At 48.0% G+C, this 27,555-nt stretch overlaps 1 protein-coding gene across 1 annotated transcript; it reads left to right on the top strand.

The window, feature by feature from the left end:
• Positions 1–99: 99 nt before the first annotated feature.
• Positions 100–27,555, top strand: Otop1 (otopetrin 1). The gene is given in 6 exon segments (NM_181433.1): positions 100–520; positions 12,709–12,845; positions 19,198–19,256; positions 22,644–22,774; positions 24,390–25,297; positions 27,385–27,555. Coding segments are annotated over 6 exon segments (1,803 nt in total). The 5' UTR covers positions 100–123.

The following is a 27,555-nucleotide window of genomic DNA, read 5'->3' as shown; positions in this document are numbered from 1 at the left end:
CAGGAGGAGAGCAGGATCTGAGGGCACTGGCGAGCCGGTTGGTGCCCAGAGGGCGTGGGGAAAGGACAGGAGCCAAGAGCAACGTGCGGGGCGGGAGCAGCCGCCTGGGGACCAGACTAGAAGATGCCTGGGGACCGGGGCGCACTATCTTCTCCCGCAGCATCATCAGGCTCCCCGAGTGCCGCGCCGTCGGGGATCGCCGCATGCCCTCCGCCCCCGTCTCCCCTAGCCCGGGCGTCTCCACAAGCTTCCGGTCCCCGACGCGGTGCCAGCGTCCCGCAGAAGCTGGCGGAGACTCTGAGCAGCCAGTATGGACTGAACGTGTTCGTGGCGGGGCTTCTTTTCCTGCTGGCCTGGGCGGTGCACGCGACGGGTGTGGGCAAGAGCGACCTGTTGTGCGTATTAACCGCACTCATGCTGCTGCAGCTGCTCTGGATGCTGTGGTACGTGGGTCGCAGCTACATGCAGCGCCGCCTCATCCGCCCCAAGGACACGCACGCGGGTGCGCGCTGGCTCCGCGGTGAGTGCAGCCGGGCTGTCCTCCACACCTCTCCTTGAGAACTTTAGCTCTATGCATCTCTTTTCTGCCCTTCTCTCGAGTTTCCCTTGTCTGCCTTAGGCTCCGCTGAAAGGTCTCTCTGCTTAAAGTTTTGTTATAACGTTTCAGGCCTGGGCTTGCAGGTCTCTCTCTCTCTCTCTCTCTCTCTCTCTCTCTCTCTCTCTCTCTCTCTCTCTCTCTCTCTCTCTCTCTCTCTTGGCGCTCAAGTCTTCTATGATCTGATCTCAGATAAACTCTTTCCTTTTGAGCCCTCATCCTGGGTTGTAGTTGTAGGCTGTCAATATTGAAAGCCCCGGGGTCTTTGCATATTCCTTTCCTCCTCTTGGAAATGCTATCCCATCCTTCCCCCTGTCCTGCTTTCCACGCCTGGGCTAAGGCTTCCCTGAGTCTAAAGTGTATGCTACTGCTCCATTCCATGTTTCCGCTCATACTCCCACCCTCGCTGTGGCCTGGACTCCAAGCAGCTGCTTCTTCACTCCATTGGGGGGAGCCTGTGATGCTCGGTTTTCGAGCCACACAGGCCTGGCTTGGAGGAGGTGCTGAGAGGAAGAGGAGAGTCCAGAGGGCATGGTCTTAAGGGACGTCCTCACCTCATGCTAGAGGGGCTGCCCATATTGAAAACAGACCCAAATGGGTCAAAGTGGGTCAGAGACACGAGGGCAAAGGGAGAGGGCTGCGATCCAGGGCAAAGGGAGCGGACGGGATCCAGGGCAAAGGTGCCTCCTCCCACTTCTCATCTTAGACTGTAATTTCCCTTAGAGGCTGCTTCCCAGTTTTTGCACACTTGACCTCAAGCATATTCCTTGGTTCTTTACGACCCCAGCTCCAGTCTGAGCCTCTGCAGAGGAGGATCTCAGGCTGGATTGGACCAGAGGGAGCCAGGAGACGAGGATTCAAAGGTGTGACCCCAGTGCCCTTGCATCAGAATTGCCCTTGCCATAAGAATCACTCTCTTGCCTTGAATAAAGACATTCAGAGATCGGTTTATGTTGCCTCCAAGAAAATTGTACACGACCACAAACTGCCTACATTTGCGGAAATGGAGGTGTGAGGGAGCTCGGGGTTTGTGGATTAAGAATGACGGCTGGGGGATCTACATCACATAGACAGGACTCATACTGTTATCCTAGGATGTTGACATTTTAACCCTTTCCCAAGAAGAAGCATCCTTCTGACTCATCCCCTCTCTTCTCCATCTCTTTCCCCTTCAACTCTTCTTCAGCCTCTCCCCCTCCTGACTTCTGCCTCTACTCTCCCCTCACTTCCTGTCTCTCTCCGTTACCAACTTTTTCTCCTTTCTTGCTTCTTCCTGTAGCTCCCTTTCCTCTTTCCCCCACTTCTGTCACTTCTTTTACCCTTCCTTCCATTCTTCCCTACCCTTCTCTCTGACTGACCCTGTTATTGCCCAAGGTTGGGAAGCAGGGAGCGAGCACAGACCAAGGTTTTCCCCGTAGACGCACTCCATGCTTTTCAGGCAGCCTGTGGGGATGAAGTAGACTAGGCAGGCAGAGACCAACATAGAGTAAACTGCAAACCCTCAAGAAATGGTACCCAGGAGGAGGATGAGCAGGAGGGCTCGTCGTGTCTAGATGCTCAGAGAGTCCTGGGGAGGCTGGGACCTCAAAGAATGTTGAGTGGCTGGCCTAGAAATCTGTAAAGGCCAGGGTAGGGTCCTGGGGTGAGGAACGGTATCACAGAGAATGGGGGAGTTGGCATGGGTTCTCTGGGATTTCAGGTGACACCTGGGAGTCGAGCATGCTGTAGGATGTGTGGACCCTTTGGAAGTTGCCCCATAGTGATGTACTCACTCCAGGGAGACCCATGTGCTGTGTAAAGCTGTTGGCCTGGAAGATGTGGCTTGTACTCCTCACTTCTCCTTCAGCTTTCTGAGTTCCAGCTCTCATGAGTTAGATAAGGATCACAGCTACCTCATGGGGAGGAGCAGGAAGATGTCCACGCACTGGCCCTTCCTGCAGAAAGTTGACTTCATGTGGAAGCAAAAAGACGGTAACCATTACCAAGGTGCCAAGAGGAAGTACCTTGGCCCCAGCAGGTACTGAGGTTTCCTTTGGACTCTTAGCTGGATAGACTGGTTTGTGGCAGAGTCTCAGTCCTGGATGTTATGGGGGGTGGGTAGGGCAGTGTCCTGAGGCTGATGTTTAGGGATGGAGACCCTCCCGCCCTGAGGTTTTCTATGGGAAGTTGTGGGGCTTGGTTTGATTTCCAAGGTACCTCTTTGAGCAGGAAATATTACATTCTACTTCCTGTGAGGGATGAATTATTTTATTTGTAATAAAAAATACTGATCCACTTAAATAATAGGTAGCAATGTTACACTATGAATCTAACTCCATCTTTAATAGTTTAGAGAGGAGTTTCTCTGGAAGGGATGACTGTAGCCTGTCTTTTCTGTTTCTCTCTCTCTCTCTCTCTCTCTCTCTCTCTCTCTCTCTCTCTCTCTCTCTGTCCCGCCATTACTCAGCCTCCCCTGCCCCCCTCCGTGTGTGTGTGTGTGTGTGTGTGTGTGTGTGTGTGTGAATCTGGAGGGAACCTGTGCCTGCCTCCTGTGCAGATGGTAAGCAGCCTTCTTACCAGTTAATCACCAATCCTGATTTTCTTCATTGCTAGCCTGCTCAGAATGGGATGCGGCTGGGAGGCTTTTTGTTGTTGTTGTTTCCCTTTGATTTTTGTCTGTCTCAAGATCAAAAGTCCTTTGATCACAAATTCTGGAAACACCGATGGTTACAAGCATACTTATTGAGTGTGCCAGACTCATCTCAGCCCATCAGAGAGCTGTTTCATGAATAGGGGATCACCCCTGAGTTTATTCTACAATTCAGATTTTCAGTTTTTGTTTTTCAATGAGACACATCTAAACTTGAGATTTTCCAGAGCTCTGTCCAGTGTGCTACCACAGGCCATCCATGGAGATGGGCTACATGGGGACTGAGGTTTGTAGTGCTTCTAAAGGACTGGGAGAAAGCAGACAGATGTGAGCTGGTCTAGGAGTGGCCTTAGGACAAGCTGCAAAGGCAAAGGTCTTAGGACAAGCTGCAAAGGCAAATGCGAAGGTCCATGCTTGGAAGATAGCTATCCACAGTGACACACTGAAGGGGTGTGTGTGTGTGTGTGTGTGTGTGTGTGTGTGTGTGTGTGTGTGTGTGTTGGTGTCATCAGGCAGGTTGGCTATGAATAGAGGAGGAGGGGAAGGAGAAGAGAATGGGGCAGAGGGGAAGAACCAATGGAGGGAGAGAGAGAGGCTGTTAGGTCAGAGGACAGGTTGTCCCTGCCATCTGTCCTGGCTGACTTTGGGGGAGGCACAGCAATCATGAGACCTCACCTGGAGCTCCACTTTGCTTCTCAGGATGGAGGTTCATCTCAATCCACAGCCTCGCTTTCCTGCAGGCAGCGCTTCTCCAGGTGCTTTTGTTTGCTTGGGCTTCTATCCTTGTCACTGGCATAGCGAGCCCATACCACTGCCTGAGGTGGTTTCTCAGCTCTCATTTGAAGCAAAGAGAATCAGTGCTGCTGCTGCTGCTGCTTTCTTCTACTTTTTAAATTTATAATGTAATCATCCCAAATCCTCCTTCCCTTTCCTCCCTCCAAGCCCTCTCATCTATCCCTCCTTGCTTTCTTTCAAATTCATGGTCTCCTTTTCATTGTTGGCTTTCAATGTGTGCGACCAGCGCCACCACCACTGAGGAGTACTTTGCCTTACCTTTCCTGACCATCGTTGTGATAACGTACCCCAGCAGAGCAACTTAAGGAGGAAAGGGTTTATTTCGCTCAGAATCTCACAAACTGAGATTACAGTCTCTCTTGTCAGGAATGTTGTGAAGTCTTGAACTTCGAAGGACTAGCTGGTCACATCCACGTTCAAGAGCAGACAGCAAACCTGCTGGGTAAGAAGCAGGAAGACAATGAAGGTGGCAGACAATGATGGATGGAAGCATGGCTCCTGGGCAGAGTATAGAGCTTCACTTTTCTGCCTCAGTTTCCTCACCTGTAAAATGGGAGTTATGTTATTGTCCATTATATCAAGCTATCATGAGAGTCAGGGACTTTGTGCATATAAACTGCTTAGAAGAGCTTCTAAGAGAGAGGTGAGTACGTTATTACTGAGAAACAAACGAGTCAGGAGTACAATGCACAAGGTGGGGGCAGATGAGGAGTCTGGAAAGGATTGGGTGCTTAGAGATTGATCCCCAGAGGCCACTTTGTGGAACTCAACAAGGTGACCACCAGACTGCCCACCCTTCTGTCTCCTAGACCCAACATCCTTTCCTGCCCCTGGGACCACTGTCCTTCACATACCTATGAGACCCCAGTCCTACTTCCTTTCCAAGATGCTAAACTGCATCTAGGTTATGGGATGGAGGAAAGTGAATGCATGCTAATCCCTATCATTCATGGGACCCATCACAGGTTACTAAGAAAGAGGACAATTGAGATAGTGCACCCAGCTAAGGTTGGGAGATGGGCACGTGATCCCGAGATGCTTCCAGAAGCATGGCTAGGTCTTGCTAGCTCCATCCTTCATCCATCTCCTTTTCCCTCCCCTCCCCTTCCCTCACCTCATCTTCCTCCCCCTACCCTTCCCTGCCTTCTCCTCCCCAATCTTTCTCTTTTCTCTTCTACTCTCCTCCTTTCCCTTTTCTTTTGAAAAGGCAGGCCCCTCATGTGCATCCCAGGCTGGCCTTGACTCTCCTATGTACTGAGGGTGACTTTGGACTCCTGATGCCCCTGTCTCCACCTTCCCCATGATTGCAGGCATCTTCTCCCACATCTGGCTTATGCAGTGCTAGGGATTAGCATGCATTCACATTCTTCCATCCCATAACCTAGTTACAGTTTAGCATCCGCTGGAAAGGAAGTAGGACTGAAGGGGTCTCATAGGTATGTGAAGGACGGTGGTCCCAGGGGCAGGAAAGGATGTTGAGTCTAGGAGACAGAAGGGTGGGCAGTCCTTGGTAGGAAATGCGATAGGCCTTCATCAGTCAGCTTCAGAGGCTCTCTGGCCTTTTAACAAGCGAGTGTCATCGAGAAACCTTTCCTGCCTGCCACCTTTAGGCTACAGCTCTTGTCTACTGTTCTCTTGACATCTGCCCTCCGTCTGTCCTGCACCCATCCTGCAGGAGATTGCATTAGCCAGTTACTGTTTGTCAGGCTGAACAGACTGAGTTCCTGAAGGTGCAGGTGCTTCCTGAATTTGCTCTCCATGGCGTCCTGAGATCCAGCATCAGACTTAATGTGTAGAGAGGGCCAGATGGTGTCTGAAGAATCATTGAATCAGTGGAGGCTCTGTGTGATGGGCGGTTAATAGGTGGGTGGATGAATGGCTGGTGGGTGGGTGAATGTATATGTGTTTAAGGTGGATGGTTGATGAATGGGGCAATGTATGAGTCTGGTGAATGTATGTATAGGTGAATGGGTAGATGGATGGGTGGTGTGTGTGTGTGTGTGTGTGTGTGTGTGTGTGTGTGTGAATGGATGGGCTGATGTATGGGGAAATGTTTGAGCAGATGTATGGGTGAGTGTCTTAGTCCATGTTCTATTGCTGTGAAGAGACACCTTGACTACAGCAACTTTTATAAAGGAAGACATTTAATCGTCTTATATTTCAGAGGTTTGGTCGATCATCATGGTGGGAAACATGGCGGCACATAAGCAGATGTGTTAGAGAGGCAGCTAAGAGCTCTACATCTGGATCAGCAGGCAGCAGGAAGTGAGAGTGACAGTGGGCCTGGCTTAGGCATTTGAAGCCCCAAAGCCCACTCCCTGGGACACACTTCTTCCAACAAGGCCACCTCCACTTCAACAAGGCTACACTTCCTAAAAGTGCCACTCCCTGGTGACCAAGCATTCAAATATATGAGCCTATGGGGGCCATTCCTATTCAAACCACGACGGTGAGTGAGTGACTAGATGGATGGATGGATCATGACAGAAACTCCAGGGAAGAGGGTGAAGAACTCTGGGAGGCATACTGCACTTCAAGATACAGACGTGCCTTCAAACCTAAGTAATAGCCACTGTGACAGATGACACACTGTGGGAGATTCTGAGCTTCCCAGCACACATGTCCAGGTGGAGGCCAGATGATGGCTGATCATGATATGCTGGGAGTATCTCTCCAGGGAGTAGAGATGTAGACTAACTGGGACTGTCCACCTGTTCAATATTCTAGACTCCTAAAGGGGTCTGTGGTGCCAGCAGCAGAAAGGTGGTTGGGCTTGGATTATTGTCAAGTAATATAGCTAGTTGATTATCTTTTTGTTTTTATTTTTTTTTACAGTGTGTGTGTGTATGTGTGCCCGAGTGCACGTAACATAGCGTGCATGTGGCAGTCAGAGGACAACTTGCCGATGTTGGCTTTTTCCTTCTATTATATGGGTTCTGGCAATTTCCTTCTATTGTATGGATTTTCAGACTTCACACTTTTATCTGCTGGGCCATCCAGTCCACCCCAGGGTGCTTGACATTCAACTTGATTCCAACTCATAGAGTTTTCTTCTTCAGTGGAATGAGGAGAGGGTATCGATGGTAACAACCTATCTATAGAACTTTCTGGGTCTTCAGGGGAATTCTATGGAATGACTCCCTGAGTCTTCTCAGCATCCCAAGGCATTGTGGGAAACATTATAATAATTATCCCCATATTATAGATTGGGGAAGTGAGGCACAGAGGTTACATAAACACACAAGGTCTCAATCAATACACGGCAGAAAACAGGACCTGAAAGTAGGCAGCCCCTCCTCCAATTTACTGTCTCTTAGGGCATGATTGACACTTTTCAATGTTCTACAGACAGAAAAATTATATGCTCTGTTTTCAGGTGAGGTAGAGTTTTACACAGAGAGAAAATTGTGTGATTTTGATTCTTATGTGACCTCACATATTCTGCCTATATGCTCTGAAACACACGCGTGCGCGCGCGCACACACACACACACACACACACACACACACACACACACACTTCATCTATGGTTCTGAAAATTTCTGCTTTATTTTTAATTAGTAGTAGTTACACATAAAAGCAAATTGTTATTGTAATTGTTTGAGGCAGGGTCTTACTCTACAGCCTTAGCTGGCCTGAAGCTCAATATGTGGATGAGGCTGGTCTTGAACTCATGGAGATTCACTTGCCTCTCTCTGCCTTTCAAGTGCTAGGATTAAAGATGTGTCCCACCACCGCCTGGCTAAACATTCTATTATTAAACTGTACACCCTGTTACATTTTCCTCATTTATTATGTCTTACTGTTTGTAATGTGAAGGATTCTTTGTTCTAAATTCTGTATGTTCTGATAGTGACATTCCCTTCCCACTCTCTGTGTCGCCTGCTTCCCCTCTTACACCCACCCCTAACCTCTCACTAACCACTTAGTCATAGAGAGAGCACATCCCCCATTTCAATTTTAATTCCGTCTTTCTGACCTTGCTTCCTAGTAAATGAGACAATCTGGACCATTCTCAGATGCGTTGTGGTTTTTATATCTCACTATTGCTTCTCCACTTAATTATGATTATAATTATCTGTTTTACATTCTATCCTCATGCTTGCCTTTTAAATTATGATTTTCTTAAAATATCTACCCCTTGATAATTTCACACATGTATACAGTGTATTTCAAATTAGATCACTGCCCAATCCCTATATCAGCTCATCTCTGATCGCCCCAAGTTTGCTTCTTCTTCTTGAGCATTTGGGGTTTTCTTGTTTTTTCGCCCCACAGATGGCTATGTCATTTTCTCTTGCCTTGTAGCCAAGGGCACGTAACTCTCTTTCTATTTGGAGGAAAATAGTAAATGCCTGTTTCAGCAAGTCAGCCTGCTTCATGCTTTACAGCTCCGTGCCTCCTGCCTCTCTGGACTGTCCAGATTCAAATGCTTCTCTTTCTTCCCCTCTTGCCTCTGCTTTCCTTAACTTTCCTTTCTTTACTTTTTAAATCACCAGACTTTCAAAAACTTCCTCCTCTTCCTCCTCCTCCTTCTCCTCTTGCTCCTCTTCTTCTTCCTCCTCCTCCTCCCCATCTGGCCCTTCTCACTCTAAGTTTTAGGTTTTGTGGAGACAGCTCCTGCTGCAAACCACTTGTACCCTAGGGAGCTTCTCTCCAGACTTCTGAGCTCAGCTGCTCAGCTAGTAAATTCTCTGTCACCTTGCCTGCTCTCCCATCTATCAACCCATCCATCTGTCTGTCAGTCCATCCATCAACCTGTTCATCTCTCCTTCTTGTCCAGTGCACCTTCCAAGCTTTTCCACAATGTACTTCCCTCCCCTTTCTCACATCTTGAAGACTGTCCTCCTAGAGCTGGGATTAAAGCATGTGCCACCACATGCCTGACTTCCTTGTGTATCTTTGTTTCTTCATCAACCTCTTTCTTTATCCTTGAATAGGTGCCTTAGTGGGTTTTGTGTTGCTGTAACAAAATACCCAGGGCTGGGTACTTTCTAATGTAAACAGGTTTATTTGAGTCATGGTTGTGATGTTTGGTCCATTTAAACAGCCAGGGCTGGGTTCCTATCCAGGGTCCTCTTACTGTGTCACAGCAGTGTAGAAGAGCAAAAGTGGACCAGTGGCATGTGGGAAAGACTCCTTCAAACAACCTGTTCTCATGAGAATAAACTGGGCCTTTGAGAGAACCATATTAATCTTTCCTAAAGACCATTTCCAATGATCTAAATGTCTTCCACTAAGTCCCTTTAAGAACATGTTGGTTCCTTGAGAACTTCATACAGTGTGTTTTGTTTGTATTCACAGGTCAAAACCCTTCCCTTTCCATCCAACTTTGCTTGCCCCCCCCCCATCAAGGCCAATTTATGCTGCCTAGATATTCTTGGATATGTGACCTTCCATTGGAGGATGACTACCAGAGGCTATGCTTTTAGAGAAATCTGAGAGTCTCTCAAGATTATCATTGTTTTTAGTTAGCCAGGAATGGAATGTCATGCTAAGTCTACTTTTTAAAAAAATTTTTTTTACTTGTTTTATTTTTGAAAAGAGACCTGTTGTTCTTATCCTCCTGTTTTTACCTTTTGGATGCTAAGATTACCAGCACCCACCACCATACCCAGTTTATGTGCTATGGGGATTGAACCCGGGGCTTTCTGCACACTGGGCAGGGACTGTATCACCTGAACCACATCCTTAGCCCTGGAAGTCATATCGCTTCCCCTCTTCTTTTAAAGATTCCTACTCCCCACCCCCATCGTCACAATGAGGGCTGGGCTATCAGCACATGTACTTTGGGGTGCACATAGACTACAATGGAATCCAGACAGGGAGAGCCCTCAAACTGTATCAGGAGAAGAGTGAATGGATGCGTGGAAGGAAGGGAGGTCCTAAAACAAGAGGACCAGGGAGGATTTCATGGCAGAACCAATGTCCTGTCAATCACAGAAACAATACATCACTTGGGGCCCCAGAACAACTTCATCTACCCAACCAGGGAACTTGTTGGAGACAATGAGGTCCCACCTATCAAGTCAGAAACTGGAGTGGAGCCAGCAACAAGATCTTCATCAATTCTCTTTCCAGGGCACTCTGATGTATGCTCGTTTATAAATCACTACTGTAGACCTTCACTTAGTAGGTAAGGACACGGAGGTTAGGGTCAGGGAGATGACAAGTGGGAACACACACATCTGACTGGTGCCTAAGCTCAGGGCTTGGCTGTTGCCACCAACCTGACTGCCTTGATACTATTATTTTTCCCCTAAATCAGAAAGAATCTTTTCATCAACCAATCTGGAAGCATTGGGATTAAATCTCCATTTATACAGAGGTTCTGATTTCCCTGGGGGATTCCCAGGATTAACAGAACTTGACCTCTTGACCTCTCATCGTTTCTGCAGGGCTCTGAGCTGCAGGAGTGAGCCAGGCTGTTGCATTGCATTTTACCAGAGGCCGCTCTGACGGTCTTGTAATTTGATCAATCCTGCCTGGCTCCTACCTTCGTGCCTCAATGCCCAGCACATGTGATCCAGTTTCCTCTGTGCGTGAGAGAGGATGTGTGAGTCATGCCACTGATGCCAGGAAGGTCCAGAAGCTCAGACGCTGCCCACAAGTCCGACATCACCGCTTTTCTTGCTTAGATTCGCATTTGCCCAGCACCTTCCAAACATGTTTTGTAATTCCTGGACAGACTCCTCTATATGCATGTTTTGTTTGTTTCTGTTTCTCAGTCAAAATCATCGGTATCAAGAAACAACTGCTTAACCCTTTATCTTACCTGGCAAGGCCTTTTCTGATTGCTAGTAGAGACACTCTTCCTACTGAGTTAAGAAACCAACTTTCTGGTTTACTTTTCTCTCTCTCTCTCTCTCTCTCTCTCTCTCTCTCTCTCTCTCTCTCTCTCTCTCTCTCTCTCTCTCTCTGTGTGTGTCTATACCTGTACATAAAAATTTGGCATATGTGGATGTCTGTGGTTAGCATTTGACAGGTGCCTTCAGTGCCACTCCTTAGATAGGTCTCTCACTAGCCTACTATACCACCAAATAGGCAAGGCTATCTGGCCAGCAAGCTGCAGGGATCTGGCTATCCAAATTTCCCATCTCTCCATCTGTGGGATGCAGCCGTGCTCAGTTTGTATGTGGGTACTGGGGATCTGAAGTTAAGTCCTCATGCTTTCCAGCCAAGTGCTTCAAAATGGAGCCAACTACGTGGTGCTTGGTGTTTGTTTGTTGATACCATTTACCTCAGGGGCTGGAGAGATGGTTTAGGGTTAGGAGTACTTGCTGTTCTGGCAGAGGATCATGATTCATTCCTAGGACACCACAACTATCTGTATCTCCAGTTCCAGGTGATATGATGCCCTCTTCTGGCCTCTGAAGGCACTGCAAATATATGGTGCCCATTCACACACACACACACACACACACACACACACACACACACACACACGATTAAATAAATTCTTTAACAAAAATAGCACCAATCTAGCATCAATAGCAGGGATGTCTTGGTGTCTCTTGGACTTGGCTTGCCTCTCCTTAATTTTTAGTGGTTTAGGGCATCTTTTTCTGTAGTTAGTGGCTGTTTGTAATATTGTCTTTGGAGAAATGTCTGTTCAAGTTTATTTGGATAATTTAATACTGCACATGTCTTTGTATGCTCTAGATATTAATGGTTCTGCAGAAAGTGTAGAAAGGGTTTTATTGCTGTGAAGAGACACCATGACCATGGCAATGTTTACAAAGGAAAACATTTAATTGGTTTGGCTAATAGTTCAGAGATTTAGTTCATTATCATCATGGCAGGAAGCATGGTGGCATGCAGGCAGACATGGTGCTGGAGACGTCGCTGAGAGTTCATATCTGGATTGGCAGGTAGCAGGAAGAGAGAACGACACTGGGCCAAGTTTGGGCTTCTGAAACTACAATATCATCCCCAGTGACACACTTCCTTCAACAAGGCGACATCCACTCCTTCAAGGTCACATCCACTCTGGCAATGCCACACCCACTCTAACAAGGCCACACCCACTCCAACAAGGCCACACCTACTCTAACAATGCCACACCCACCCTAACAAGGCCACACCCACTCCAACAAGGCCACACCCACTCTAACAAGGCCACACCCACTCCAACAAGGCCACACCCACTCTGGCAATGCCACACCCACTCTAACAAGGCCACACCCACTCCAACAAGGCCACACCTACTCTAACAATGCCACACCCACTCTAACAAGGTCACACCCACTCCAGCAATGCCACATCTCCCAATAGTGCCACTCTCTATGAGCCTATGGGGGTCATTTTCATAACCAGCACAAAAGGTACTTTTCAAATAATCTCTCCCAGTTTTGGAGCCCTCTTTCTTTGTTGGCAGTGTTCTGTGGTTCACGCACTTTTTCATTTCGATGTAACTCATTGCCTGATTCAATCTCATGAAACGTTCTCTTATATTTTTTTCCTACTAGTTTTGCCTTTTTTAACTTTGATATTTGAGCATTTGAGTAGTTTTGAGTTAAGGTTTGCATACAGTATAAGGGAAGTCCCAGTTTTATTCTTTCGCCTGGGGGTGCTGAGTTTCTTACTGTTTGATATTGGTACCTGCCTGTCACCCACATGCTCTAGAGCTTATGTAATTTGTTTGGGATGGCCCTATGCATGCTAACACTTGTTTGTCTCTCCTGTCTAGGAAGCATCACATTGTTCGCATTCATCACCATCGTCCTGGGGTGCTTGAAAGTCGCATACTTCATTGGATTCTCAGAGTGCTTGTCAGCTACAGAGGGAGTTTTCCCAGTCACCCATGCAGTGCATACATTGTTGCAGGTAAACCATTGGTACTCATTCATGCTGCCTCTGCTCCTGGGTGTGTGTAAAAGCCCACTACACAATCACATTGAGCTGGCAGAAGTCAAATTTAGCATGTTTCTGTGGTTCCCATCAGGAATAATGAACTGGTCTTGTCACTTCTCTGGAACACTGGGACTCTTTTGTTTCACCTCTTGTGGGTTGAAACCTTTTAGAATAGCATGGGTTTCTTGTTTGTAGCATGGACGATGAACTCGATTTCTCTAAGAAGTAAGGATTTGATAGATGACCTTTAAATACACAGTTCACAGGCAAGAAAACACTTGCGTGTTAGACTGGGACTCCACAAATTGTGCAACATCTCACAGTCAGGCATAGAATAGCAAACATCTCCTGCCTGCAGAGACCCTTAGACCCCAGTTCAGCGTCTGATCTCAGAGGGGCTCTCTGACGGCTGTGAGTTACCTAATAAGGAAAGGCATGGTCGAGTCTGTATAGCACTTAGGATACACAAAGTGTTTTCATGAATTGAGTTTGTCCCCCAGCTGGTGGTGCTAATTTTGGAGACCATAGAATTGTTAGAAAGTAGGCTGTGGTAGGTAGAAGTAGGCTCCTGGATTGGAGTTTTGATGGTTACAAGCACAGCCACTGAGTCTGGCCTGGTTCCAGCCTCTTTCTCTGCTTCCTGGTCTGGCACGATGCAACAAGCCTCTGTCATGCACACTCCTGCCACCGTGAAATCTGCCATGCAGGAAGAAGACCTTATGAAACAGAGCCAGTACAAGCCTTCCTCCTTTAAGCTGTTTCTGTCAGGAGTTGTGGTCCAGTTGATGCTAAGTAACAAATACAGTGCCCATTGGCAGGTGAACGGAGGAAGAAAGTTGCTCTGAGCCCACAATGCAATGGTAGTCAATCACAGCATTAGCGAAACTCCATCACAGCAGCGACACACCAGAATGGGCGGACAGTTACATTGAAATCAGTCCAGTATGAAGGTAAACTTTGTGTAGCTCAGATTGGCCAGGAAGCCACTGACCTCCTGACTTCCTTGCCTCCATCTCAGAATTTCTGGGATTCGAGGCCTGCTGGTCAAGACTTTGATTTACATAGTGCTGGAGATTGGACACAAAGCCTCTCACATGTTTGGTTGGGATTTTATCAACTGTGCTACATCCCACAGTCAGGCATAGAGAGACAAACAGTGTGCTCTCACATATACGTGGATAGGAAAAGGCTGATCATGTGGAAGTGCAGAGAACATAGTTAGTGCCAGAGCCTGGGAAGGCTGTAGGCATGTGAAGACTCATGAGGGGATAGCTGTTCGCTACAGAGGGTAGCTGCACAGGGGCAAGAACTTCTACTGTTCTGTAGCACAGGAGAGGAGTAGACTACGGATGGCAGACATTAACTGAATATTTCCAGGTAACCCTAGAATCTGAATGTGCTCAACATAGAGAAGTGGGCCAGCAGAGTGGCTCAGCTATTAAAGGTGCTTACATGCATGCCTGGAGACCCAAGTCATAGCCCTGGAGCCCACGAAAAGGGAGAAGGAGAGAGTCATTTTCACTAAGTTTTCCCTTGACCTACAGAGAGAGAGAGAGAGAGAGAGAGAGAGAGAGAGAGAGAGAGAGAAAGAGAGAGAGAGAAAGAGAGAGAGATACAGACAGAGGGAGACAGAAAGAGACAGAAAAAGAGAGACACAGAGAGGGAGATGGAGAGACAGAGAGACAGGGACAGACACACAGATAGAGACAGAAATACAGAGACAGAGACACACAGAGAAAGACAGAGACAGAGACACACAGAGACACACATGGAGACACAGAGACACAGGGAGACAAAGAGAAACACACAGAGACAGAGAGATAGAGAGACAAAGACAGACACACAGAGATATAAACAGAGACACAGAGAGACAAAGCACAGAGAAAGACAGAGACACAGACAGACAGAAAAACAGAGAGAGAGAGACACACAGAGAAAGCAGAGAGAGGCCTTATGTGCTTTCCCACTGTACAAGTGGGAAATGCACTGCACAGCATAGCTACAGACAGTTAGTGTGCTAATCAATATCAAAATACTTTAACATCGATCTTTTACTCTTTCTCTAGTTCACATATTTAAGGCATATAGAATGATGTTTTCACATATGAGCACACGGTTGGTGATTATAGTCAAGGAAATTGCTATAGCTGGTGCCTCAGTTTCCCTTCTTGGTCTTATTAGTGGTGAGAGCACCTATAAGCCCATGTCAACAAGCCTGCAGCAGACAACACAGTATCCCAGCTGTAACCTCATCTTGGCCATCAGCTCTCTAGACAGCCTTCCTGCATGCTTGCCAGTTTGGGCTCTTTGCCTGCATCGTCCCACTCCTCCCCCAACTCAGTCTCTGTTCTACTGTGTATTCAAGCCTTCATTTTTGAGATTCCATATATGGTGGGCTCGTGTGCTGTGTGTCTTCCTGTTCCCAGTGTATTCCGCTTAGCATAATGTCCTCCAGGTTTGTCCACGTTGCCATTGATGATAACTAAGCCTTGTGGTTTTCTGAGGAAGTAACTGTTCCTCACCTGCAGCAGACATTCTTAGTCAAACTTAACCTTCCACCTACCTCAGGCATTATTTCTGGAAATTTTGGGGAACCATCAGGAATACCACACATTTCTGGCTAAATAAGAATCCCCTCTCAGGATTCACAGTCTCGTTAATAAAAGAAATTAAGAAAATACTTAGAAGGAAGCTTGTAGATAGTTTTATTAGAGTTTAAAAGAAAAACAACAGAGCCCGAAAGCTGCAAGTCTTGACAGAAAAGGGAGATGGGGGGGGGGGAAGAGAGAAAAGCATGCCTCTTGAGTTAGGACAAATGTCAGCCTCTGATAAGCAGCTGTGTGAGGAAGCAGACTTCAGAGAAAGAGGAAAGAATCCCAAGAAAGTATCCAAAAGAAAGAGAGGGACACACACACACACACACACACACACACACACACAGAGAGACACAGAGACAGAGAGAGAGACAGAGAGAGGGACAGAGAGAGGGACAGAGAGAGAAACAGAGAGAGAAACAGAGAGAGACAGAGAGAAAGACAGAGACACAGAGACAAAGACAGAGAGAGAAAGAGAGAGAGACAGAGACAGAGAGAGACAGAGAGAGAAAAAGTAATTTAGAAAAACAGGCAAACTTAACCTAACCCTATTGGTTGTTGTTCTAGTGACCACACAGATGGCAGGGATTCTGGGAAGGAAAAGTACATCATCTCATTACAGGAATAGTTATTCTTCCCATATGTTTAGCATGATGTAAAGCGGACCCACCTTCCTGAAAGGTGGTCCCTTGGCCAGGAGATTATTGACAGACATAGCTGAGTTCATGCCTAGTGACTGGAATGTTAGGTTTCCACCTAGGCTAGAGATTTTGTTTCCTTGGCTGGGAGGAAATACATTTCCTTAGAGTCTCAAGAGAGCCCTGGCCTTTCAATGCTACTGAAATAATATGTGTAGCCCTACAGCCACAGTGGGCATCTTTAATCAAATGTGGGCCTCCCTCTGCTTCAGATAGCCTCAGACATAGTCCTTCATCCATTGCAGAAATCCTGTGCCCTGACTTAGTATGGTTTCGATGCCCTGATCTGGGTGGCAGAGCATAGAAGAGGGTATCTGGCCAGTGTGAGGTGAGAATCTATGTCTGCCAGGGCATTGTCCTAAGCTGGAGCCATGTGATGAGTCAGAATCACAGGAGCAGGATATGATGAGACAAGTGATCTTTCCATACGTGAGGTGAGAGAGGAGTTGTGCGGGCTTGGGGAAGCTGAGGTAAGCAGGGACATGGACTGGAGTCATGGCTTTTGCTAAGGCTTCTAAGATTGGACAATGGCCAGATTGGTTGGTACTGATTGAGGTCATTAGTATGACCTCGGGTAAGCTCCTTACTCTCCCTGGGCCTTCAGGAGTTATTTGGGGAAAGGGGACAACCTTAGTACCTCTGCTCGGCCTTGTTCTGATGCCAGAAGGTGTAGGGCTATAGGCAGAGGAATGGCCTAGACAGACATTGGCAGGTAGAGATCTCTATTTTCCAAACTTAAACATTTGGTAAGTCAATCAGTTGAGGGTTGTGTGGCCACTGGACACACATTTACCATGTGTTTTTCTACAAGATGACTTAAAAAGGAAAACCAGATTTTTTTTAAAGAAAAACTACTCGTGTTTCAATTGTGATCAGAGCACAAAGCAGTACTGAAGAGTCCTGACTGTTTTGAGTGGATCATTCTGTAGTGTTAAGCATGGTCACTTTACTGTATAACCATCCCCACTATCCACCTCTAGAACCTTCTCATCTTGTAACAGAAACCCTCTTCTCCTTGAACAATCTGCCACTCACCACTCCTCACAACCACCACTCTACTGTCTCTAGGAGATAGACTATAGCAGCAACATAGATAGACAGCAATACAAGTGCAGCCCTCTGTTCCCTTGTGGTTGGTTTACTTGCTTCATATGATGTCTTCAGGTTGGCTCCTCTTGTGGCATGAAATAGAAACTTTCCTCTCTTTTGCAAGCCAAATCAAATACCACTGTGTGTGCACACACAGTGTGTCCACCCGTCCATCTGTCAGTGGCATGTGGGTGGTTCCTTCCCTTGGCTGTTGGGAACACTGCTGCTATGAGAATGAATGTGTCAGTCTGTGTGTGTGTGTGTGTGTGTGTGTGTGTGTGTGTGTGTGTGCATGTGTGTGTGTTCATGGTTAGGCATGTGTACATTCTTTAAGAGGCATCTGTCCTATTCTGCTTCTTTGTTGATGTGAAAAAATACTGACCAAAAGCAACTTGGCAACAGGTTTTATTTGGCTTACAGGTTGTAGTCCACCATCGAAAGAGGGCAGGGCAGGAACTCAAGGAGGGAACATGGAGGCAGAGACCTTGAGGGACACTTCTTAGTAGCTTGGTCTCTCTAGCTTGCTACTTTACAACTTATTTTATTTTGTGTGTGAGTGTTTTGTCTGCATGTCTGTCTGTGCTCATGGAAGCCAGAAGAGGGTATTAGACTTCTGGAACTAGAGTTATAGACAGTTCTGAGCTGCCATCTGAGTGTTAGGAATTAGATTTTGTTCTTGTGGAAGAGCCGTCAGTGCTCTTAACCACTCCCCTTCCCCGCATCTACCATTCTTCTATTGCTCAGGCACACTTGCTTAGGGATGGCACCGCCACAGTGTGCTGGGGCCTCCTATGTCAGTTAGTGATTATGAAAATGCTTCACAAACATGGCCATAGGCCAATCAGATGGAGGGGATTCCACAATAGAGGTTCCACTTCCCAAGGGACCCTGAGTTGTGTTGACAGCTGACACTAACTATAACACCATGTGTCTTGTGTTTTGAGGTAGATTTCTTATTGGCCTAGAGCTTGGCAATTCAGCTAGGTTATCTGCTCAGTGGGCCATGGGGAGTTGGCTCTCATGTGGGTCCTAGGGGTTGAGCTTGGGCAGCAAGTACTTTACTAATTGAGCCATCTCCCATGTGATCTATTCCCTTTCTATTTTTAACCTTCCTTGACCCAAATTTTCTGATATTAAAAAATCATATTTATACTCCGACAATTTTATGCACGTGTTTAGCATACTCTGGTTACATTCATTTCCACCTTACCTGATTCCCCTCACACTCACACTCACACTAACACACTCCCCTCCTCCACCAAGTCCCCTCCTAGTCTCACACCCTTTTATTTTGATTTGGTCATTGCTTTGTTTAATCAGGGCTACCCATGTAAACCCTGGAACCCGAAACACTTTTGGTCCCAGCATTCAGATCCACAGGGAGATAGCCTGGGCCCACAAAGCCTCTCCTGCATTGTTAGTGATGGCATGGTCAGGGGCCGGATGCACATGGAAATCAAACGGAGCCCAACCCAAACCAACCCTGCTTTGAAAATTGGTTTCTGGACATTGGTGCAAAGTAGCTGTTCACTGGGAAATTATTGGATAAAGCCTGACAAATATGGCTAAAAAATCAAGCTAGTGAGTTTTATGACAGACAGACTGATGCCCATATGCCTATCCCAGAGCAGACATTCTCAATCAATTGCAGCACAGGTCCATCCACAGCCATTATAACCAGTCATTTCTCTCTACTTTTTCAGGAGACACCCTCAATCAAATACAGATCTCCATCCACAGCAGATGTTCTTAATTAATTGCAGCACTCCTTCCTCCTGACTCGGGAGACCCCACCTTACTTCCCACTTGGATCACTATTCTCACTGTAGAACAGCTCTGCTAGGACAAGGAGAGCCATCTGTTTTCTCCCAATTTTATATCTTCTCAAGTGTGAAACAGAACAGTGTATTCGCCACTAATGTATTTTCTTTTATTTCCATGTAGGTCTATTTTCTCTGGGGCCACGCTAAAGATATTATCATGTCTTTCAAAACACTGGAAAGGTAAAAACTACCATCGATTGCTTTACATGTTGGTTGGTATTTGTTTAGATTAGATGTTAGAACAAACCAGACTCAGCTGGCATCTGTCTGGGGCTATAAACCCTGAGTGCAGATTTCTGCTCTGTCCCCAAAGCAAAGAAAGCCCTTCTAGTACTTCAGTTCCTTCCAAGTCATCCCTAGAAGAAAGAATGTGGGTGGGGACTCTGCTGTCACCGCTCACTTTCCTTTCATGGTTCTCAGTTTACTCAGCTGTGAGTTGGGGAGCAGGAGAGTGGTCTACCTCTGAGGCTAATGACTCAAAATGTGTGACCTGTGTCCATTGAGTGCTGAGCCTACCACCCCTTCTCCCTGGTTATTATGTGGGTCAAGGGAAGAAGGTCCGGAAGGAGGGGTGAGCTCTCTAAGGGCAGGCTAAACACGGATGGATCAAGGAATCAGCGCTTGCTCTATGGAAAGATCCAGTATTGTGTGCCCTTTCCATGGGGAAATCAAGTCCCCCCCTTCCAGTATTTGAGATGACCATTGGCCTTGAGCAGATTGGTTGACATGTGACCACTGGGTAGAATGGCTTCCACAGGCTGCAAGCATAGAGAGTGAGTCTAATTCCAAATGCACTCTTTGTTTCTCCTGCTGGCACAGGGTTGGTGGTCTGGTGCTGTGGGGTGGGTGGTGCTGATGCTGAGGTGTCCTTGGCTGTGTGAGAGGCACCATGGAGCGCTCATTCACATGTGGCCCATGCAGTGGCTTTGGCAGTGATCTATAACGTTGGTGTCAGAAAGGTCCGCTACCTGGGTAAGGTGGTCATAGCCAAAATGTGCTCTCCTGGTTCCCTCAAGGGCAGGGGTCATCAATGAGATCCAGGACCTCCAGAAGCCATCACTGACAGCTCTTGAGGCTGGGAAGTTGGTGGAGTGTTTTTGTAGCATTCATGGTCCTGGGCTCAATCACTAGCACTGAATAAATTAGGCATGATGGCATTTGTCTGTAACCCCAGACTCAGAAGTCTGAGACAGGAGAGTTGTGGGGAGTCAAGGGTCATTCTTGGCTATATAGGGATACTGCTATTAAGATCAGCTGAGGCAAAGGCTTCCGTGACCATTATCATATCTGGTCTATACCCATTTCAGTGTGAAGGTACGATTTCTTCTCTGCTGCTGTGTGATGAGAGAGATGGGAAACATTTTGAAATTCTACCACCCTTAGATTTTAGATGTCAACCTCTTTAGAAAGAGTGGAAGATGAGATATCCCTAAGCATGTGTCCTGAATGAGGCTAGGGTTGAATCCAGGGTGCTCCTCTAGGAAGGGTTGGCTTCACCTGGTGACAGTCCCCGTAAATCCACTGTACCAGCACTTCTGGCTGGGTCAGTGGGCCTCTGACCTGTTAGCCTCCTGCGGGAGCTGTATGAATGCCTCCATCCTGTCAGCTCCTTCTTCAGTAGCTTCCAGAAGGTTTCCTGCAGGTGCAGAAATGCTCCTTTCAGGCTTCCATCCATCTCTTTCCCCAGAGAGGGACCATGGTTCTTCATACATCTTTTTTTTTTTTTTTTGGTTCTTTTTTTCGGAGCTGGGGATCGAACTCAGGGCCTTGCGCTTCCTAGGTAAGCGCTCTACCACTGAGCTAAATCCCCAGCCCCGGTTCTTCATACATCTTAAGAAGCACAGACGAATACCAGAAATGACTCCCGGGATGCATTCTGTCATTGTGTACAGGCACAAAGCATGGGGAAAGGCCCAGGCCTGGGACATGACACTTGCCCTTAGCTTAAAGGTCCACCCTTTTTTATCCAAAGTGGTCTTAGAAGGCTATGGTTCTCAGGGTGGTGCATGGCCAAACAGCATGACCTTTGGTGACCTCACACTGCCTCTGTGGCTTTAGCAGGCTCAGGATTGGGCAGTGCTGCATAGAACAGGGAGAGGGGAGACAGAAGAGCAGCTGCGTGCACTGTAATAAAAGGAAAGCCACCTGCCAGAGGTAACAGCATTGTCTGGCCTATATAGAGCAAGCTGGCTGTGAACTGTGGTAACAAGGCAGGCACAGGGCCAGGCTGGCAGGCAGACACCCCTGCTTTCTGGTTTTTCTGCGTTAGTTCTAGCTGTTGGGTAGATGTCAACAGTGGCCTCAAGGCCTGGGCGCAGCTGGGGTGGACACTCAGGGCTGAGAGGTGGGAAGGGCCTGGGTCACGGATACTCACGGTTTCCTGTAAGTGAATCATGGATAAATTGTGTCTAAGATGGATAGGCAAGCACACAGGGCTGCCCCTGGGTAAGACAGTTGGCACCCATAGCAGCCCTGAGGCTCTCCTTCCCAGTCTACTAGGATGCCTTCCCTAGAGCCTATAGACTGCCCAGAAACTATCTACCAGAAACTCCTGCTTCAACCTGCAGCCATACTGGAACTCCATTGCATGGAGCTGCATGACCTCCTGTCTCTTCTGTTCCCTAGGGTCCAGAGTCCACCTGCCATGTTTTCTCCTCCTGCGGAGGTGCTGTGGTTTAGAGGAGATGGCAAAACTCTGGACTGAGATTCTTCCCATCACTCCAGTGTGGCCACGTATTCTAGGTGTAACCGTGGGGGGAATGAGCCTACCTGGCACTCCAGAGGCTCAAAGTGTCGCCTGGGACAGGCCTCTTCTGTGTTACATGCTGCCATCCTCTGTGGGTTGGGGCTTCATCCTGTGCTGATTGTCTCATGATCACAAGATGGCGGACACAGCTCAGCCTTCAGGTCCTTGCTTCCAACTGTTAAAGGCAGCAGTGGTCCACAAACAGGCTTTCACTATCTTATACCTCATACCGTCATTCTTACACCATCAAATAAGCAAAAGCCTGGCAGTAATTGACCAGACGTTACACACTGTGTGTCCCTAGAAAGACTGGCTAACTCCCAAAGAAGCCATGAGCCAGGGTGTGTGGATTGTTTTAGTGTTTTTCCAGACAGGTGGGAAAGCAGAGGGAATGGTTGGTGACTTCTGGGTTGGTCAGCCAACGGTGAGGGTGTACATGCTGTCCACAGTCCACTGACCTTCCCGTCTCCTTCATTGTTGTCTCTTTGTGTCCCCTTCAGAGAAGGAGGGGAACTGTGGGTATGACTGCTTGCCTTTAGTCAAATTTCCTCCCTGTTATCCCAAGATGCATTGTCTTTGACGTCCTACAGATAATGAGTTGAAGACAGGCAGGTTCAAAGTGAAGACAGAATGCCAAGATGCTACGACTCTCAGCCACTTGGACCAATGGCTGAAGGAAGAGGATTGTGTGTGTGTGTGTGTGTGTGTGTGTGTGTGTGTGTGTGTGTGTGCACATGAGCATGGGCCGTCTCTGTCTTACCCTCAGGCTTCGCACCTTCAGGGCCACTCAGGAAAATGTGTCTTGCATCTGTGCTTTCCAGGTTTGGGGTGATCCATTCAGTGTTCACAAACCTGCTGCTGTGGGCCAACAGCGTCCTGAATGAGTCAAAACACCAGCTGAATGAACACAAGGAACGGCTGATCACTCTGGGCTTCGGCAACATCACCATAGGTGAGGAAGCCTTCCTGCCGCTGGACCCTCCAGGTCCCTGGGGAGCCACCTGGGCGGATGGTGTCCACTGTGGACGGTTTCTCTAGCCCCACAGGCCTTCATTCTGCCTCTCCAAGGGAGTAATTATAGGCTTCCCCTGGCTTGGGCATGTGGCAGCCCAGAGTTATCATTTGTGTGTCTTGTCTCTCACAGCCCATTGGCTGGAGACCTCTGTGCCTATTTTCCACTGTGGAAGATTGGTGGTTTTCTCTGTTAGCATTTTAATTAGGCCTCTTTCAGCAAATCTCTCTTCTGAGAGGTTGGTCTGAGAGCTCCGGGGAGTTCTTACCCGGCCTGTGTGCGCATGAAAGTTTTTAGCTGACTGCGTTTGACTCGTTATTTAGGTTCACTCATCTTTATCTTCCTTTGTTCTGCTAGAGAGACAGCCTGGGGGTGGGGTTAATCCTCACATCTTCCCCTGGAGTTCTTGAGTGTGTATGACATCACCACATCTGCCTGAGAACACCTGGACTAAAAAGGCAGAGTGGAGCGCAGTGCACTGGGAAGAAGAGGACTTAAGTTTGTCTCTTGTTCTCATCAGTGCTAGCTGTGTGACCTTTGGGGGTTATTTAACCTCTCTGGGCCTGCCTTTCCTCTTCGTAAAGTAAGAAGATTTGAAAACCCTATGCTTCAGATACCTGGCTGTGTCAGGCTACAGGAGTGACTTCTGTAGCCCTCTGGTGGGGATGGCACTCTGTCTTTGGCCTCATTCCTTCTTTGGTAATGCAGCCAGAGCAGTGACAGTTTCATAATAGGAGCAAACGTTTGTTAGGCACTTCCTGGCTTTTATTGGGCACTTGTTGACTACCTGGCAGGACTCTTAAGCATTTTACAAGACTCATTAATTATAATGTGGACAGTATTAACTATTAATGGGTAGAGCCACTGAGCCACTGAAAGGTGATGTGTCTGAGATTGCACAGGCAGTGAGAGATCAAAAGTTCCCGGTCATCTCATGCCATGGTGGCAGCATTTAGGTGAGAGCTTTTTTGAATCAAAAGGGGCATTTCCCACAGAGCCCTGAAAACCACAATCTAAACACACACACACACACACACACACACACACACACACACACACACACACACACACACACACCCAACACACAGAGGGGGCGGGGAGGAGAAAGAAAATTAGCACAGGGAAGTAGGGTCTAGAAGAAAACTCAAACCTTTTCCTCTTTCCACCAGAAAGAAATGCTGCTACCCTTCTGGTTTAGACACTTGGGGATCAGCCTGTCATTGACACCCCTCTCTTACACAAGTGCTGTCATAGTCTCTGCCCTCTGTAGAAGCCTGCTTTTGAAGTCCAATGCTAGCTCTGGACCATCTTTATGTGGTGACCATTATAATCTTTATAATGGTGTCATTACATGCTAACATATGGATAGACCGTGGCTGATGCTGTTCGGGGTGAATCTTAGCTTCTTTGTCTATGAAGCCATAGCGTTAAATATGATGTTAAATATGGTTCCTGTGCACTTTTGCTCTAAGTGAGAGGTTCAGGCTGATAAGCCTGTTAGTCTCCTTGTTGCCTGTGCTGATGGCTGTCTTCTATGCTTTGCTCACTGCCCTAGTTTTGGATGACCACACACCACAGTGTAACTGCACACCGCCTGCCCTCTGCTCTGCCCTCTCCCACGGGATTTACTATCTGTACCCCTTCAACATTGAGTACCAGATCCTGGCCTCGACCATGCTCTATGTGCTGTGGAAGAACATTGGGCGCAGGGTGGACAGCTCCCGGCACCAGAAGATGCAGTGCAGATTCGACGGGGTCCTGGTGGGCTCAGTGCTGGGCCTGACAGTGCTGGCTGCCACCATCGCGGTGGTTGTGGTGTACATGATCCATATCGGGCGCTCCAAGTCCAAGAGTGAGTCGGCTCTTATCATGTTCTATTTGTATGCGATCACGGTGCTGCTGCTCATGGGGGCTGCGGGGCTGGTAGGAAGCTGGATTTACAGGGTGGATGAGAAGTCTCTGGATGAGTCAAAGAACCCAGCCCGCAAGCTGGATGCTGACCTCTTGGTGGCCACTGCCTCGGGTTCCTGGCTCCTCTCCTGGGGTTCCATTTTGGCCATCGCCTGCGCTGAGACCCGCCCACCGTACACCTGGTACAACCTCCCCTACTCTGTCCTGGTGATCGTGGAGAAGTACGTCCAGAACATTTTCATCATTGAGTCGGTGCACCTCGAGCCTGAGGGGGTCCCCGAGGATGTGCGCACTCTGCGTGTGGTCACCGTCTGCAGTGGGGAGGCTGCTGCACTGGCTGCATCGAGTCTCGGGAGCCAGGGGACGGCCCAGGATGGGTCACCTGCTGTCAATGGGAATCTGCATCTGCAGCAGAGGTGTGAGAAAGAGGACCAGGAGGCTGACTGGGAAGGAGCTACGGGGACAACCCGATGTCTGGACTTCCTTCAGGGAGGCATGAAGAGGAGGCTGCTCAGAAACATCACAGCCTTTCTGTTCCTTTGCAACATCTCGGTAATCTTCATCAAGCTGTTATTATTCTGTCTCTGTCTCTGTCTCTCTCTGCCTCCACCCCCTCTTTCTATCTGTGTGTGTGTGTGTGTGTGTGTATACAAGTGTGTGAAAGCCAGAAGTTGATGTTGAGATGTCTTCAATCTGTTCACTACCCTATTTTTGTGAGTCAGTATCTCTCACTGAATCCTGCGCTAATCAAATGGTTAGACTAGCTGGCCCATGAGCCCGAGGGGTCCTCTGTCTCTACCACAGGCCTGGGGTTACAGGCACATGCCTTCCAGCTAGAGTTTCTATATGGTCCTCATGCTTGCCCATTGGACACTCTCTGGTTGACAGTTTCCCTAGACCTCAGTATTTTAAACGAAGCAATAGTGTCCTCACCTTTCCCCAACAAAGCATGGGGACTGTGATACAAACATGAAATCCCCCCATTCCCATAAAATGAGTAGAAATGGACCACTAGGGTAGAAAGGAAATAGGAAGGCCAGCAGTGGGGATGGCTTGGCTGGCTGCAGGTGGAGACTCACAGAAGGACTGGGGGCATCTCACTGTGGATTGGGTGGTGGGGTGATATGGGAGAGGCTGAGGGAAGACACAGATGACACTTGGAGCTCAGGGCAAACATCTGGGAGGAAGGTGATGATGGTAAGAGGGGAAGTGGGAAAGACAGGGTGAGTTGAGATGTGCTCCAAACACTTGAGTGGCCAGTGGGAAATAGATGCAAGACTCCAGAGCAGGGGAGGTTAGGTGGGAGTCAAAGGCCTCCAGCTAGTGTTTATGACCAAGACGTAGATGACAGCCCTAGAGGGCATATACAGGAAAAAGAGAAGGTAGACTCATAAAGAGTCTGAGCAAGCGAAGAACCAAAAGAGAGGGCTGTTGGTCAGAGAAGGTCTGAGATGGAAGGGTGAAACCCTTTGGAAGTCCAAGAAGTCAGAGAAATAAAAGAGAGCAACCTGAAACCATGGGTATTTATCTTGTAGCTTCTCCAGGTAGTGAGCCAAGAGCTCGGACTGTCTGCTTACGATCCTAGTCTGACCGTAGGCCGTTGGCTGCAAAACTTCCTTTTGTGGGTTTGACTTCAGCCCCTTTGTGAGTTGCTGGGTGGAAAACAGGAGTTCCTTTTGGCTGCTGGCCTTTGCTATGTAAGCTCTTCATAGGGCAGCTAAACTAGAGGGTCTAGCCCAGGAGGCATTGAGACAGAACCATGCACTAAGTAAGAGAAAGGACCCAGGACCATAGAGGGGGCCCAGGTATCACTTGAGAGTGGTCAGTAGGAAGGAAGAGGAGAAACTGAGGAGGTGAGGACACTGTGTAGTTTTTTTTGAGTGGCAAGAGCATCCGTTTATTAAGTTTTGCTGGTCACTCTCATCAGTGCCTCCTAGAGAGAGTTAAGTTACAGATGAGAAAGCTGAGTCAGTCAGCCTTAGGCTGTTGGTATGGAGAGAAATGGATGAGTTTATTTGGGTCTGAGTGCAAAATGATGGATGGAGAGAGCTCAGGGAAGGCTCATAGATTTGTTGGTTCTCATGGAGATGAGGACTGCTGTACAACCACACAGCCATGGCAACTCACACTGGGTCAGCATCTATGGTGCCTGGAATTTGAGGGAGGACCGCCAGGTTGTCTTGAAAGCTTCTAACCAGAGAGTCAGCCTTTGCACACTGGGACAACAGCTCCAGAGAAGGGGTGGTTTGGCCTCACATTTTTGAAGGTTTCAGTCCATGGTCAGCTGGCTCTGTTGCTTACAGGTCTGTGACGTCATGGTGGAAGTGCAGAGGAGGGCAGCTTACTTCCGGCAGCAAAGTGACAGAGATACAAGGTTGGGGATGAGATATGTCCATCGGAGGGGTCCCCAGCGGCCAACTACTTCTTCTGTTTCTCACCTTATAGTAGCCCATTCAGCCATGGTTCTATCCTGGGTTAGCCCACTGATGAAGTTAGTTCCCCATGATCTAGTTGACTTGCAGTAGCGTGTCAGCCAGGGACCAGGCCTTGAACACATGCACCTTGGAGACCTTGCACGAAGCGAAGCCGTAGCATGATTTGTGGTGAAGTGGAGACGAAGCCTGCCTCTTCTCTTTCAGCTTTGGATTCCCCCTGCCTTTGGCTGCCGTCCCGAGTATGACAACGGACTGGAGGAAATTGTCTTTGGCTTTGAACCCTGGATAATTGTGGTCAACCTGGCCATGCCCTTCTCCATTTTCTACAGGATGCACGCAGCTGCCGCCCTCTTTGAGGTCTATTGTAAAATCTAG

This window comes from Rattus norvegicus, chromosome 14 (genome assembly GCF_036323735.1).
Source record: "Rattus norvegicus strain BN/NHsdMcwi chromosome 14, GRCr8, whole genome shotgun sequence".
Lineage (NCBI taxonomy): Eukaryota > Metazoa > Chordata > Mammalia > Rodentia > Muridae > Rattus > Rattus norvegicus.
The sequence above is the reverse complement of the archived record's forward strand: the minus strand, read 5'-3'. Positions and strand labels throughout refer to the sequence as shown.